Source organism: Cydia amplana, chromosome Z (genome assembly GCF_948474715.1).
Source record: "Cydia amplana chromosome Z, ilCydAmpl1.1, whole genome shotgun sequence".
NCBI lineage: Eukaryota > Metazoa > Arthropoda > Insecta > Lepidoptera > Tortricidae > Cydia > Cydia amplana.
This window is the reverse complement of record NC_086096.1, coordinates 15,878,086-15,893,487: the sequence shown is the minus strand read 5'-3', so window position 1 is coordinate 15,893,487 and position 15,402 is coordinate 15,878,086. Positions and strand designations below refer to the sequence as shown.

Genomic DNA, 15,402 nt, shown 5'->3' with positions numbered 1-15,402 from the left:
GCAGGTATATGCAGTTTAATCACAAAGTTCAAAAGTATTGGTTATGTAACAGATTTTATATTTCCCTCTTAACTTTTATCACTAATTCACTTAGATCGAATAACAAAATAAAAAGTACGCGAGTATTTAAATTTAAATATTGACTGTTCGAGGCAAATCTATGCCAGGAGTAGTAAAGTTTTTTTCTATACAATACATATATTAAAATAGTCTATGTAAACATTAGCTTAACGAAGGTGAGTTTTTTGTGTTAAATTATCTTGGGAAGTAATTATCTTTTATGAATTGTGTTGTAGAGTAGTTGTTTCTGCCAGCCTGTTATCGTTAGTCATCTTTTATCTTTGACATTCGTTATCTAATTCCTTGGAAACGATAGTGTGATCAGTCGTTTGGTGGCGTGGAGGAGTTTGCACATGCTCGTCGAGGAATGGACAAAAGATATCGTTGCTCAAGTCGCTGTCGAGACATTTTCAGGTGCTTATAATGTAGCGTGTGCGTGCGGTCATAAACTATAACGTTTTTGTTTCGTTTTCTGTACATTTAGGTACATATATATCTGATGTCAATGTAAGTCGGTATTGTCAAGTTGTTACTGTTCATAAGAACACTACGAATTTCGTGTAGTCATTTCTTTTAGTTATTAAGCGTCGAAAATAAATGTCATACCTTGTTTCACGATAAGTCAAAGTCATCTCAAATATACATTGTTCTGTTTCCATATAGCCGAATACATATATGTTCCTATTGTTCCTACTTAACTTATTCGGCTATCTACAATACGTCTAAGAATAAATATTGTTTCGAATTTGTCAGGTTATGTATATGATGCCAAAAAGTTACCACGAAACATAAAACGCCATCTACCTCAGTTGTCAAATTCGAGAGCACATTTTTATTTTCTTTTTACATATTTTCTACAGTCAATACTCATGTGGGTTGGAAGCAGTGCCGTATATAAGATTTATACTATAACGTTACGTTACATATTTGTGGTGTATTTCATATCTATTGTTGTTAAGTGTCATCAAATATCGCAATTGTTTGCCGCGCGATCCGAATTGACAACAATCACCATTGTTCACATAATTTCCCATCTGTTTCCCTCCCTCTTTGTGGCGCTTCCCCTAGCTTCCGGTTCTCTGTTCATTGCAATTACCTAGAAACCGGCGCTATTCCAAATTCAACAAAAATCTCGTTAGATTTCATTCTTGCTGGTTGACTTGGACCTGTACAGATGTAGTGCATAATTGTTTTCCTTCGTATTTTCTCGGAAACGTTCGTATTTGTCATGCTACTCACTGAAATAGCAAGACACGTTCGTACGTTTCCGTAAAAATACGAGGGAAAATAATTATGCGCTTCATCCGTAGATTGTTAATTAATATATTAGATATCAAGAAAAGTTTAGTTGCACTTAATAAACATGTTTAAAAGTAGTAGTACAGGGTTACACATTCTTCCACAGGTAATTTATTATCATTTATCATAATTTATCTTTTTTTATTCATCACTTAATTCATCTGTCATAAATGATTCTGAATATGTTATTGTAAACATTTAAGTACTGACACATTTCATATTCAACTTAATTAAAAAAGGTCAAGAATATAATTATGTTCACTTTATATTATACTTCAGCTACATATGTATTTAAATAGAATACGAGCAATATACATTAAGTATTCTTTCTATCCATGTAAATTTATCACTACGTTATAACTTTATCTTATCGCCGGCATCCTCGCCTTGGCATCGGATTATTATAATATAAATAGCCAAATTGAAGTACATTAACTAAATAAGGTAATTTTAAAACGGGCTGTGATTAAATGATGCTAAATACTTGCAGGTATCAGGTAAACTGAAAGCGATTAAGTAGATGTCAGTTGGTTCAGTTAGAGTGTAACATTGAGAGCGGTTGTTTGATGTGGTCAATAGTCTTGTTTGTTGGCAGTTCGTGTGCGTTCATGTTCAGCCAGTATTTAGATTTGCGCTTCCTGTCGCGTCCGCGGCGATTCACTACAAAATTATCACGCAATCTACCTTTGATATGGATGATTCTTGTCGATCGTTCCCCCACTTGATTGCTCCTTTGGGTATCCATATATTATACGATAATATTATTTGAGTAGTACATTATCAGTATGCGGTTCTTCCATTATATGGTGTATTCTGTTGATACGTATAAGTTTTTTGTGAATGAGTGACTATTCGACCCTGAAAATAAGATTTTCCAAAAGTGATGCATTTTGTGTGTTATCATGTGGACTCAGGTTGTTTATGCTAAGTAAGTATTCATATTATATAACAATAGTCAGCAACGCGCCAAAAGTATCTGCCACAGTGTAATCGTTACACATGTAGATACATGTCTTTTTGTTACGTTATTGTAGAATTTTGACTCATAGTCTGATACATAGCTTTTTATGCTGACTGTACTTTTTATTTTTGAACACCAATCATAGTCCAAGCCGTCTTATTTACAGAATAAAGTCCGTTTAGAGCTAATAAAATGACGATTATTCGTAGTGAAAGTTATCAACTATCGATGATAAATAATATTGAACTAAGTAGGTACATACCTACTTACTAATAAAATTAAACAATTGACTTTTCATACTTACTGTTTTTTTTTTTAATTCCAATCTGGCCAATGGGTTTATTATAAGGTTTATGTTAGTTGGTGAACAAAATTTATTACTTATAAGGTTTCTGTTAGTTGGAGAACTCCCGGTTTAAACAGTATTAACAACAGAATCAGCAACAGAAGATTAGCGTAGATACAAAAGTAAGATTTCTTAAAATCTTGTGAACCTTCGCTTAAAATTACACTTCAATCACAAATTCTGAATAAAATGTTGTGGACGGAACTAAAGTAGGAAACTTGTGGGATTTTTGTATTTTTCCTTCATGTCAAAAAAAATTGCTGTCATGTCATATATATATATAGTCTCGTTAAAAGTGGCCAATTACTATAGGGTAGCCAACAACAGCAAATCAGCCTACTTAAGGGGCCCACTGACTACCAGTCCGCCGGACGGTATCGGCCTGTCAGTTGTTCAAACTGTCAAATTTTTGTTCTGACAGGCCGATATCGTCCGTCGGACTGGTAATCAGTGGGCCCCTTTACACGTGATTGTGTTAAATTGATATATGACACGCTAAGGAATTTGTCCCGGAATCCAGGACAATTTACACAATTCGATAGCTAAAATATGGGAGCAACGAAAAAGCCGGCATTCACACAGAGCATTTTACTGACAACTAAAAAACAAAAGTATTTTATAAAAACGTGACAAATATTAATAGACACAAAGGTATAATCATATAAAACCTATTTCGTCCTCGACAGACTTCAAACAATTTTATTTCTGAAAGCTCGAAATTAATGTGACGGAATGGCAGGCTTGGATGTATGTTCTTAGATTGAAGTATATTTATCTTCTTTAAAGAGATAATAATCGACATATACTCATATTAATACAACTTAACACCCTTTTGGTTAAACTACTTTTTGTTTGTCTCTCTTCTCTCACAAAACATTTGTATCTCAGCGTTTTACACGAGTTTGCAAGAAATTTTTTGCAATCTAAGCTAGTTAAACATAATAAAATAAGCAAAAAAAAATTAAAATTGAGCATTGCGAATGTTTAAAGTCACGCCACCTAAACAAACTTTACTGTATCAAGCATAACACTAAATTTGTCACCACGAGGAAAATTTTATGTTGATGTAAAAATAGGTGCTCAAATATTTATCGTTAAATATACAACGCGCGTAGAAAAACAACTCAAAATGTGCATCGAATTAGACTTAGCCCGCGTATAGTACAATTTTGACTTTGTTTGCGCTGATTTCAATGAATAAAGAGAGTCTTTTGAAACCGTTGAGGCGAATAATAAAAAAGAGACTTTGTGAGTACATACTTTGTCGTTAATATTTAGCTTTATTTCTATGCAAATAGTGTTTCAATACGTCCGTTTAGAAATGGTGATGTTTCGCTTTGTGTCACATATAAGTATATGTATTAATGTGACTTGCGTGGTTAGAAGTATCCAGTTACATACGAGTGTAACTGAAGTCTACTATGGCTCGTGGTCGGGCGGCGGCGGCGCGGCGATTGGCGTGGCCCCGACTACGAGACGAGTACGTACCGCCGCACATGTGTTTTCATTACTTACTCATGATATGATGTGAACACAGTTAAGGTTCATGAATAAGATATTTCATGTACCTGGGTGAATTGACTTTTTCTTGTCACTCGTTGCCACGGTTACGATCTTCTGGGTCACTCTTAAAATCCTACTCTTATGGTATTTAATTAAACAAATCATGATTTTTGTGGTTAACTAGAACGCCATTCAACAGATCTTGAAAAAAACTGTATTGCTGTAGTCGTCAGGCTGACGGGACCAAACAGAATAACCATAAAAAGTTGATCCACCCACCTGAGTAAAGTTGCAAATTGAAAGAAAAACTTAGTATAATTTAGAATTTAGATAAGTATACAATTAAGCTATCAACATGATCTATAGGATTTTTTTGATATGTTAAAGAAGGCGATGGCTGGGAGGGCTGCGGAAACCGTCACAGGGCAAGACCGAGAAGGGCTCGAGCGGGGCGCAGTCCCCAGCGGATAAGCCGGCTCCGCTGAAGAAGGTTCCTTCTGAGAAGAAACTGAAGGTGCGTCGTCAACCTTTAGTATTTTCAGCTTTTTGAGTTTAACCGGCTTCACGCCTTCATTTTTAGTTTTTACGTAGAACTTATACATGTGAAAACTTATGAAGTTCTGTTTGATCAAATTAAGAAAAGTCCAAAACGAGTTTTTATGTTATACCTTTAAACGAGCAATTCTTGTATATATATTTGTTTATATATATATTTCGGGAAACTCGGAAACGGGTCTAAAGATTTCGATGAAATTTGCTATATGGGGGCGGGCTATATTTTGAGGGGCGAAACATCGATCTAGCTAGGTCTTATCTCTGGGAAAACGCTCATTTTTGAGTTTTTATATGTTTCCCGAGCAAAGCTCGGTCACCCAGATATTTATAAACTAAAGCAAGCTGACGAAGGGCGTGTTCAACAGCCTTCATAGAGCTACTGTTTGATAGACTTTCCTTAGATGCATATTTTATCAAACAAGGGTTACGGTTACAAGTGGTTTAAGATAACCGATTCTAAAAAGGTTTTATTTTAACAGCAACTAAAATATTACCCGTAATACAAAAAATGTGCATAGTCTTAGTTGTTTTCGGAAACTTTGCACGTGATTATATAATGATTGTGACTGTTGTATCAGCTACCGTACACGGGCGACAACGGCCGCCTGGAGGACGGCGAGGGCGCGCACGGCGCGTCCAGCGCCCTCGACGAGGCCGAGGACGACGCGCCCGACGTCGAGCTGCCGCCGCCCATGAAACCCATACAGGTGAACAACACCCACACACACATACCACTACTCATACACAACATCCACTCCGTTGTACTGTTACCATTTTCCGAAATATAATAACGTAATATATGATCGTTTCGTTCGCTATTGCTTTCTTGAATGAAGGAATGGAAGGCGTGAGAATGCTGAAGAAGGAGTATGTTTTGTGTTGTTGTAAAGAGTTGAGGTTGTGTGATAAGGATAGCACATGTAATCGAAAGAGAAAAATAATTTTCTAAAAGAAAGCGTTTTGGCTATTTTAGATTTAAATGGAATTGAGTTCGATGAAGAGCGCAGTCGAAACATGAACGGGCAGGTGCTCTTGTTGTTGCTTTACATTTTAAAGACACTTTTGACTATGTTACTCCAGTTTAATTGCGTGGGATATCTATGTATAAGCTAATGAATTGTTATGAATAAATATGCACCGTCGCGGCCCACACACACCGTTAGATGGAACTTTCATTAAAAGTTTGATGTGTACAGGACCCTCAGGCGGTTCTGCAGCAGTCGCCCACCCCCACAGTGTCAACAGACGCACCAGCTCGCGTAAGTCAACATTTGCTATTTGTCTTCACCCAATAATATATGTTCTTTTAACCATAAAATAACCTTCATTTCCAATTCTAACATCGTAACTAACTTTTAAGGGTCCGTGTAGGTTTTTGAGAGGTATCATGTTGGTAATATTTTCAGAATTCGTTGACCATGGAAGCTTTGGAAACTAACGGGGGTCCGGCGGACATTGCAGAAATTGAACAAATAGTGAAGGAAAAAATGGTTAGGTTTACCTACTTCATACATGTTGCATGTTGGTTTTGTTGGTGTTTGTTTAGTTTGACTGTTAGCGAGTGTGCTTAAATAGTAGTTGGTGTCAATAGGAAGCAATATAAATACCTATATAATTTTGTTGGGGCGGTATAAAAGTTCGAGTGGTAAGCGAAGGGACACTACACCGTAGATGAATGAGCCGTCCGGTCACAGAGTTTCAATGGCATGCTTATCTTTGTCTTCGGGATTTCCAATAAATTGTGTTTACTAATTATATGCAGTTAATGGGGTTTTACTAAATAGTTACCTATTATTTTTAAAGTGTATGTGGGAAATTCTGAATCAAGTGGTTAGCAATTGTTACAACAACAAAGTCTGCGTCAATGCCAGTTTAATTTATATTAGTTCATGATTATGAAACTTATAATAATTAACATCCTTAAGGGTGTTTATAATAATTAATATCCTTAAGTTTGATATTGAAGGAAAGCCTTTAATTGATTGACTACTATACCACTAAAACTGTTAATGAGCACTGCGAATTATTCAAGTCGTCACGCCCAAAAGATAATAACTTTATAGCTACTGATTGATCAATAGTGGTTTTCCACACAACCCCCTAGAGTTTGTTGACAGAACATCCCCGAATATACCATGAGGTATTTTATGTGTTTGCTTTTGGTGTATTAAGTAGTTGGTTTTGTCTTACTTTTGCTTTGTGGCGTTTATTACCTTAATATAAATAACCAATATTCGATTTATAAGGGTGCTTTCAAAGTAGTATATTTTCTATTTACATATTATTGTAATATTGTTTTTAAATTTGGTGTTTATTTGTTGTCAATAACGTTTTAATATTCCAGTATGCACGTTGCACTTTCATTTGTCATTTTACCTTTGGATTTATCTTATTACATTTCCGCTTCTTCGATCTAAGATTATTTTGACAAAATCTTCAAACAAATAAATAACATTAACATTGGTGATCAAGTTGTGTTATGTTTTTATTTTAGCATGCTGTTTGGTAGGTAGTGGTAAAAACTATTGTTACACCTATCAATAATGTAACACACACCATAGACAGTTACAGCCCCGTCTTCGGTGCGTGACACATAGATATACAGCGTTTTCTCTTAATTTTTTGAAGTTTTAAGTCTTGATAAAAAAAACCTCAAAGGTAAGGTTCTCCGCTATTTGTGATCCAGGAATAAAAAGTTAGAGGTTGCAAGTAAAGTGTGCGGTTACGGTGCAGGAGCAGCACGGCGGCGCGGCATGCGGCGGCGCGCGCGCCGACGAGGGCTCGGCGGAGGACGAGGAGCCGCGCACGCCGGGGCCCGACTCCAGCGTGGCCGTGATCAAGAAGCGCGAGTACGTGCTGCGCGAGCTCGTCGACACCGAGGAGATCTACGTGCAGGACCTGCGCCTCGTCTGCGAGGGCTACATCCGACACATGCAGGTCACACACGTTACATTACCGTTACCACTCTACTGACACGATTTATTTCTTTATTGCACCATGGTAATTACAAGATGTTAAAACATAAGACGTATCTCATGGACCCGGAACGGGTATGGCAGTTACAACTTAAAACTAGGACAAGTGCTATTAAATATGATATTAATAACAATTATAATTATTTACATTATTGGTTGGTACAAAGTTACAAACATCGGAATCATTTAAAAAATCGTCAACTTTATAATAGTTTTTGTTAATAAGAAATGCCTTCAACTTTTTTGCAAACGTTTCGTCCTTCTCTTCTGACCTAATGTAGTTTGGAAGATTATTGTAATATTTTGCAGAGGAATATAGGGGGCTGCTTCGGAATAGTTCTAGTTTTGGTGCAGGTAGTTGAAGTTTGTTTTTTAACCTTTCATTTTGCTGTTTTTGGAACAGGTGCATATTTTTCCTCACATAATTACATGGCTAGCTCATAAATATAAATGCATGGTAATGTTAGTATACCATGCTCAGAAAAATGAGGCCGGCAACTTTCTCTGTTATATTTGTTTATTATTATACACAAGGGACTTTTAAATGGCACACTGAGGGCAGTTAGGTACCAGATACCGTGCTGCTAATTAAAAAGGTCGTAGTAGACATACTATACCCTAAGGTTTAAAAAGAAAAATATTGATATTTATGAATATTGGAAACATTTGATTCTAGATAAAACTGTTACAATGTAATGACATTCAATGGAGTTTTCACTTCTGCCGGCACTTCCGGAGTGCAACCCGTTTTTACTGAAAGTCTTTTGAAGGTTATCGTTTTTCAAAGGTTTGTTTGTATGGAGGAATGTCTATTCTTTGACAGAATTCATTTCAACATTAGAAGTGCCTTAGGACCATACATTTCGAAGGTCCGTAGGTGTTTATCTGATAAATAAATTACATAATTGTATACCTACTGTAGTGTTGTAAACAAGTTAAGTCCACGTATATAAAAAATAATCATTATTGAACGTTTTGCCAACCAGCCTTTTTTATGAATAAGACCCATGTACTGTACAAGTGTAATAAAACACTGAACTGCGCTCGCGTTTGCGGTTTAACCTACTTACAGACAGATGTGTGTGTCTAATAAATACCATCTCAGTACGCAGTATTGATTACTAAACTTACAGATTAAATAAACCCTCCTTAATACATTTAGCAAAACCGAATTTACATAATGGTTACGCAATCGATCAATTCTCGTTAAATTATGAAAAGTTTAGTTTGCTCACATGTACATGTACAAGTACTTGTACGAGGTGCTGACGACGAACCCGAAAGATTAAAAGTATTAAAACCACGCATTTCTGAGGCTTAAACAAAAAAAAACTTTTTTTTTTTATATATTTGTCATAAAAAGTAAATGTTATTGGTAAAATTATCACTAAAAATTATTTGGTACTTTAGTTTTGTAAGAACAAGTTTTTTCAAAGTGCTACTTGTCACTTTTTGATATCTATCGATAAGGATATTTAGACGAGGCCCCATAGTGACAACATCGTCATCAGAAAGGCGGTTTGCACTAAGTATAGGACATTGTAGTCTTTAAATATGATCAGGAATACGCTGGCATTATCTTCCGGGTTTCTCTTGAGCACGTTGTATTTACGCGACCACGTCACTGAGTGGATGACCATATGTAGGCACTGTATATAGTGTATACGCATGTTTCGAACAGGACCCCAACGCAGATCCGCCACTACCCGAGGGCCTCAGAGACCGCAGACTCCGAATGATATATGGCAACATTGAGGCTATCTACGACTGGCATAGAGAGTAAGTAACATTACTTGTAATACAGTTACGTTATTTTTTCGTAATCTACTATGATTGTTTATTTAATTAGTATCATATTAGTAAAAAAACGAGCAGTACAGAGTAGAGTACAGAATATTACAGATCAGTAAAGTGAAATTGTGTTTGAAGAAGTGACCAACGATATGTAGACACTGGTTAATGGAATTCATTCATAAGGTGGGTATGCACTGTTGCAGCTTGCTGTACATGTTACCTAAATACTCCATACAAACGGATATTTCAAGTAGTCAAGTCTTTATTCGTACCTGCTCGTGTTGTTATACACCTTTAGTTGTAACTATAAGAGGTATTATTGTTAATAAAATAAGTATTTGGCTAAAGTTTCAGCTTTGGTAAAAGTTTTTATCATTGGCTGTACTTTTCTTTCCACAGTCTACTAAAACTCATCAAAACAATTCTAAAAACCCCAAACACAATTAAGTTTCGTTGTTTTATCACAGAGTTCCTATAGCCACCTCCTGACTCCATCATCAGATCAACTCGATGGTACCATAATATTGCATTGTCACCTGGCTTACATATGTATGCAAACTTTCAGCTTCATTGGAAGTCGGGAAGTCGTACAAACATAGTTATGTATCTATATATACATACTTACATAGGTACATTGCAAATTATAAAGTTTGTAAAAACGGCTCAGCTCTTGATGTTTTTCTATGCCTATGCGAATTTAGCATATTTATACTGCGTGGTCGGCGATTGTCATATTATAAGGATATCTGCTTCTTTACTTATGTAAATGCTTTTTGGTTCGAATTATTTTGCACTGTTACTATTTGTTATGTAATTGTTTGTTTTATGTTGATTGCATTGCATTTATTTGATGTAAGGACTGACCGTGTCAGCGAGCTTCAGTTAGGTGAGAGTGAGAGCGGCATGTAAAAGACATGTGAACGATTTGTGTACAGTAAGTTCCTGTGCGAGCTGCGCGAGTGCCTGGAGGAGCCCGAGCTGCTGGGGCCTCTGTTCCGCCGCTTCCTCGAGAAGCGCATGTTCCTCTACGAGACCTACTGCCGCAACAAGCCTGTCTCCGAGTACATCGTCTCCGAACACGACCACTACTTTCAAGAATTGAGGCAAAAACTGGGACACAAATTACAGGTGAATATTTGTTTCATTTAAAACATCAGTTCATAGCTACCTAGTAAGACAAAACCTGTCTAAAATGAAATCTTTCCTATACGGAACTCCGATTTGGAAAGTTATACAGACTCTTTAAACAGGTTCAATTTGTTTGCACAAGTAAACATTGATCTTGCAGAAGTTGTTCTGCATAATATTTGGCTTGCTTTCAAACACAGTTTCTCAATTTCGTTTTACACATAACTTACCTACTTTATTACTGGTAACGTGGACTCAGTCGTCCTGAATTAATTTAAAATAATATCATTTGGTATTTTGCTAGCAGGGATAAGTTCGTTTAATTAATTAGTTACCAGTGTTTTTAGAGCATTACGAGTAGCAAAACAGCCGTTTCGTATGCCCAAAGATTAAAACTGTTCAAATTTGAGTCGTTATCGCTACGCAGAGGCATCGCGGATGCAATGTTCTTGTATAAATTATTGAATAATAACATAGACTGTCCGCAACTCCTTGGCCTTCTGCACTTTCGTGCTCCAAAGAGAATACCTCGAAACCCGATAACACCCCTGTGCCCCCCGCTCCGTAGGACGGTCCACGGCAGCAACTCACCTGTCCCTAGATTATGCAAGGTAGTAAATAGCTATAGCCATATAATGGATATACACTTTGACTCTGCGTATCACTTTAAAAAATCTGTTCGGGTCTGCTTAGCAAAAATAATAGTATAAGTTAATGATATCCACTCAATGTAATAATGTCTGCCCCCTTTATTAGTTTAATGCCTACATTATTATTGTAAACGGTATGTTAAGTATATGTAATTTTAGTACCTTAGTCAATGCAAGTGGTGTTTACCTATAAGTAATTGTTACGCTTAGCATAATTACTCAAAACGTTTGTTGTTGTACTTTATATAGTGTAAACTATTGTTGGTGAACCAATAAATAAAAAAATAAAAATAAAATTTAGTGTCCATTTTAGAGAGATTAGTACTATTACGACCTTTGATTAATACCCAATTATAGCATGTTCTCTTATAATGCTGTTTATTAGAATGCACTCAAACTGCCGACTATGGCAACAGACAATCCCTTTTCTATCTACTCCTATAAGATACACATTTCCAACGGGTAGTATTATTAAATTGTACAACGGGACTTAATCGCGTATCTAAGTTTTAAGATTTACCTCCGACTTTTCGAGGACGGCGTTGTCCCCGTGGTCTCGGAGAAGACTGGCTTAAGTTGACATCAGCATCTTCTAACCGCGCGAGTTTTTCGAATATACGCGATTAAGTCCCGTTGTACAATTTAATAATGGGTAGAATTAGTTCATAACTTTTAGTACACTTCAGAATATGGGAGAAGCTCATTATTATGCGTGGATAACTTGTAACAAAATAAAAACTGGAGTGGATAACATTTCAGCTTGGAGACCTGTTGATCAAGCCGATCCAGCGCATCCAGAAGTACCACCTACTGGTGAAGAAGGTGCTGGCGTACTCGGAGGCCGCGGGGGCGTCGCCCGCCGCCATCAAGTCGCTGCGGGACGCCGTGCACTGCACCTCCATCATTCCCAAGAACGCCAACGACATGATGGATGTCGGCCGGTTGCAGGGTTTCACGGTAATCACACCTTACCTCTCTCTGATATGATCTTACCGCTTTGCGAATTAGGTTACGCCCTCGGAAATTTTGATGCAATTTTTAAAAGCTAAGCCCGCCCATGAATGTTCACAGAATAGAACGATTTCCCAATTTTATTCTTCCACTAAATCCTGTGAAATGTTCTAACGAATATATTTTGTTATTTCAGCCGAGATTTGTTTTTCTCTAAAATGCAAGGCGAAATATGCATTTAAATTACCGCAACGCTAGCTGAGGCTGAATGGAAATCAAAAAATAGTCATTTGCTTACAGATAAATTTAACACTTGTATTATTTACAATAACTGCGAAGATACAATAATATGAATAATGGAAACGAATGCTCTATATTAAAGTATACTCTAGTAAACAATGTGCAGTAGATGGAATAAGATAGGTGAGACGAGTGTGTAGCTGACGTTGTGCGTGCGCGTTGTGTGCAGGGCAACATCACCGCGCAAGGCAAGCTGCTGCTGCAGGAGGAGCTGCTGGTGGCGGAGGGCGGCGACAAGGCCAAGGAGCTGCACGTGTTCCTGTTCGAGCAGTGCGTCATCTTCAGCGAGCCCGTCGGCAAGAAGACGCACTTTACCAGCCCCACCTACAACTACAAGGCTCATGTGCAGGTACCATACCGTTCACTCTAATTTATAATGTAGCCTGCTTTTTCTTGAGGCCCTGGACATCACCTTTTACCATGTTTTGGGAGTGGATTGTCTTGCAATTCAAGTTCTATAAATTCCATAAGATATTCCACCTGAAGGCTATTATTGACATGCCTATCTCTTTTAAGAAACAGTTAATGAAACATAGAATACTATGACACATAGGTATAAAGTGTATTCATCCTTACTTGTCCTATCATGTAAACAAATACTGCTCGAAGACATTATCACATTTTCTCAAAATATTCATCACTTAAAATGTTGTTGTATACTTAAAGAAACTAACAAAGTATTGAAATCAACCAATTAACCACTGAAAAATATAATTTCTAATAAGATTTTCATCAAAAATCGCAGTAACGAACGGATTACCTCAAATACATCTGACATTACGATGTCTACATTTTCTATGGAATTAACGTTTGTTTATTTACATGATAAGACACGTAAGGATGAATACACTTTACAGTTGACTCGTGTTTTTTGTTGGCAGGTGAATAAAATGGAACTGGAGGAATCTGACGGAAACAACAGCTTCGTCATCCTCTCAGTGGACCCAAACAAACCTCGACAGTCATTCGTGTGCCGTGCGCCGGAAGCTCGCCGGCAGCAGTGGATGGCGACACTGTCGCGCATCCTCCACTCGCAGCGCGAGTTCGGCGAGGCGCTGGAGAACCCCGGCGCGTACCTGCGCACGCGCGACCTGCACCGCGACGACGCGCGCGACCCCGCCGCGTAAGTACCGTTCGACAGACCGACCTACCGCCGCATCACTTCCTCTTTGCCATCTGTCGCCAACAACCACATCACGTGCATACTCTAACGTAATAACAGACGATATAGTGTAGTGACTTGAAAACGACGCATGTGACCGGCATGGAAACGACTTGTGGGCCATGCTGCCGTGACAGGTGTCGGTCGTTGATTGCATTTATGTTAACTTTCAAGGTTAAAGTATGCTTAAACTTTATTGAGATTTATGCAGGTGATTACTAAGAGTATTTAGTGCATACACTTATTATAGACCATAGTACAAGTAGTGGCTAACACCGAAATGTTACGCTTAATGTTGTAGGCATCGCAATAAGAGAGTTGTGGCAAATGGCTATGTACCTACTAGAAAACATGAAAATTTAAAGTAATAATTTAATTGGTCCACAGAGATATTTTCTCTATTTTCGGGATATAAATAATATTGCAAGAAGAAACATAACTTTGTTACTATCGGACCGAATACGATCATAAACTTCATCTCTTATTGCGACACTTATACTGATTAATGGCAGGTGGACTGCGAGTCGAGGCTACTTGACTCGCAACAAAATAAAACGCACATATATCTTCTTAATTTCGCTAATGACTATAATTGTATATATAAACGTTACTGAACTGAATATGCGTTTCAATAAATAACCGTTGCTTTGGCATTGGTTTGGCGTTTTTGAGGGTCCCCTCCGAGCATTCTATTAATTTGAAATGCCTTATACGACTGCCCTAAAAAAGTTCACAGACATGTTCCAGAGTACGCCACTGTTGCTAGCCAAGTCAGTCCTGAACTTTGATTACAGCCCAAGTGAACTAGAACTTGGTACTCCTATAGATATCAATTCTTTTGCCGGCGAAGTCAACAAGGACGCATATTGTTGCTGAACTTGGCTCTCATTTCACATTTATGTTTTTGATGGGATATATTTATGTCAATTAAATATATGCCAGACAATGGTTGTAGCAGTGGTGCCAGCAGAAACATTTAATGTAAATATAATTATATATCATGTTAGCTGGCAGGTTTTAATATTTTATATAATTCCTTTTGCACAAGTAACTCAAAAATAAGCAAACATATTGTGTTTCAGTATAAAAAATGGGAAATTTTGGTCAAAACGATAACATTAGTTTACCAAGCATAAAATGTTCATGATTTTGGCAATTTTGAATATAGCGTGTTATATAGGCTTAGCACAATATCTTCCAAATACCCAATTGACTAATAATTGTTAACTGAAATATCGGCATGGTTGGTTTTATAGTTAGGTACACATCTTTAGAATAATATTAATTAATAATTAATAACTGTCCACATTAGGTTAATTACCACATTGGAATTGATATTTAGATGTGTATTATTTATAATTATAAGGTTTGCATAGAATCTCTGCTATGTCATATAATATGTATGTTATCTCTCATATGGAAAAATAACAGTTTAATATTTCATCCAACGTTATAACAGTATTTGATCAGATAATACCAAAGATTTACAGACGTGTGATAGACGCAGTTATCGAGGACAGGAAAACGTGTCCGTCTACTTCTATCGAGCGATGTCATAAAATGACGTTTCCTCTGTACTGTTAACACGTCGATAACCGCCTCCATCATATGCCCGTTGTGTCCTATTTTTAATACTACGTGCCAGTTTGGTGAAGTAGGTGATAAATTGGTGTACACTACCGTTCATAATTACTTTGAAAATGTTGAGCAATTCGAAT

The 15,402-nt window shown here is 37.1% G+C and overlaps 1 protein-coding gene across 5 annotated transcripts in view; it reads left to right on the top strand.

Moving 5' to 3' along the window:
* Positions 1–15,402, top strand: part of LOC134661157 (kalirin) — a 103,358-nt gene that overhangs the window by 75,452 nt on the left and 12,504 nt on the right. For 3 of the 5 annotated variants that reach the window (XR_010097935.1, XM_063517106.1, XM_063517109.1), the window contains exons 30-39: positions 4,557–4,683; positions 5,303–5,431; positions 5,921–5,983; positions 6,131–6,214; positions 7,458–7,661; positions 9,381–9,478; positions 10,429–10,621; positions 12,031–12,228; positions 12,692–12,871; positions 13,404–13,645. Coding sequence is in view for 4 of the 5 variants with exons in the window: in XM_063517106.1 (XP_063373176.1) it covers positions 4,557–4,683; positions 5,303–5,431; positions 5,921–5,983; positions 6,131–6,214; positions 7,458–7,661; positions 9,381–9,478; positions 10,429–10,621; positions 12,031–12,228; positions 12,692–12,871; positions 13,404–13,645 (1,518 nt within the window). In the remaining variant the exon portion in view is untranslated. The remainder of the gene's footprint in view (positions 1–4,556; positions 4,684–5,302; positions 5,432–5,920; positions 5,984–6,130; positions 6,215–7,457; positions 7,662–9,380; positions 9,479–10,428; positions 10,622–12,030; positions 12,229–12,691; positions 12,872–13,403; positions 13,646–15,402) is intronic. The other 2 variants (XM_063517107.1, XM_063517108.1) reach the window with 2 other exon arrangements.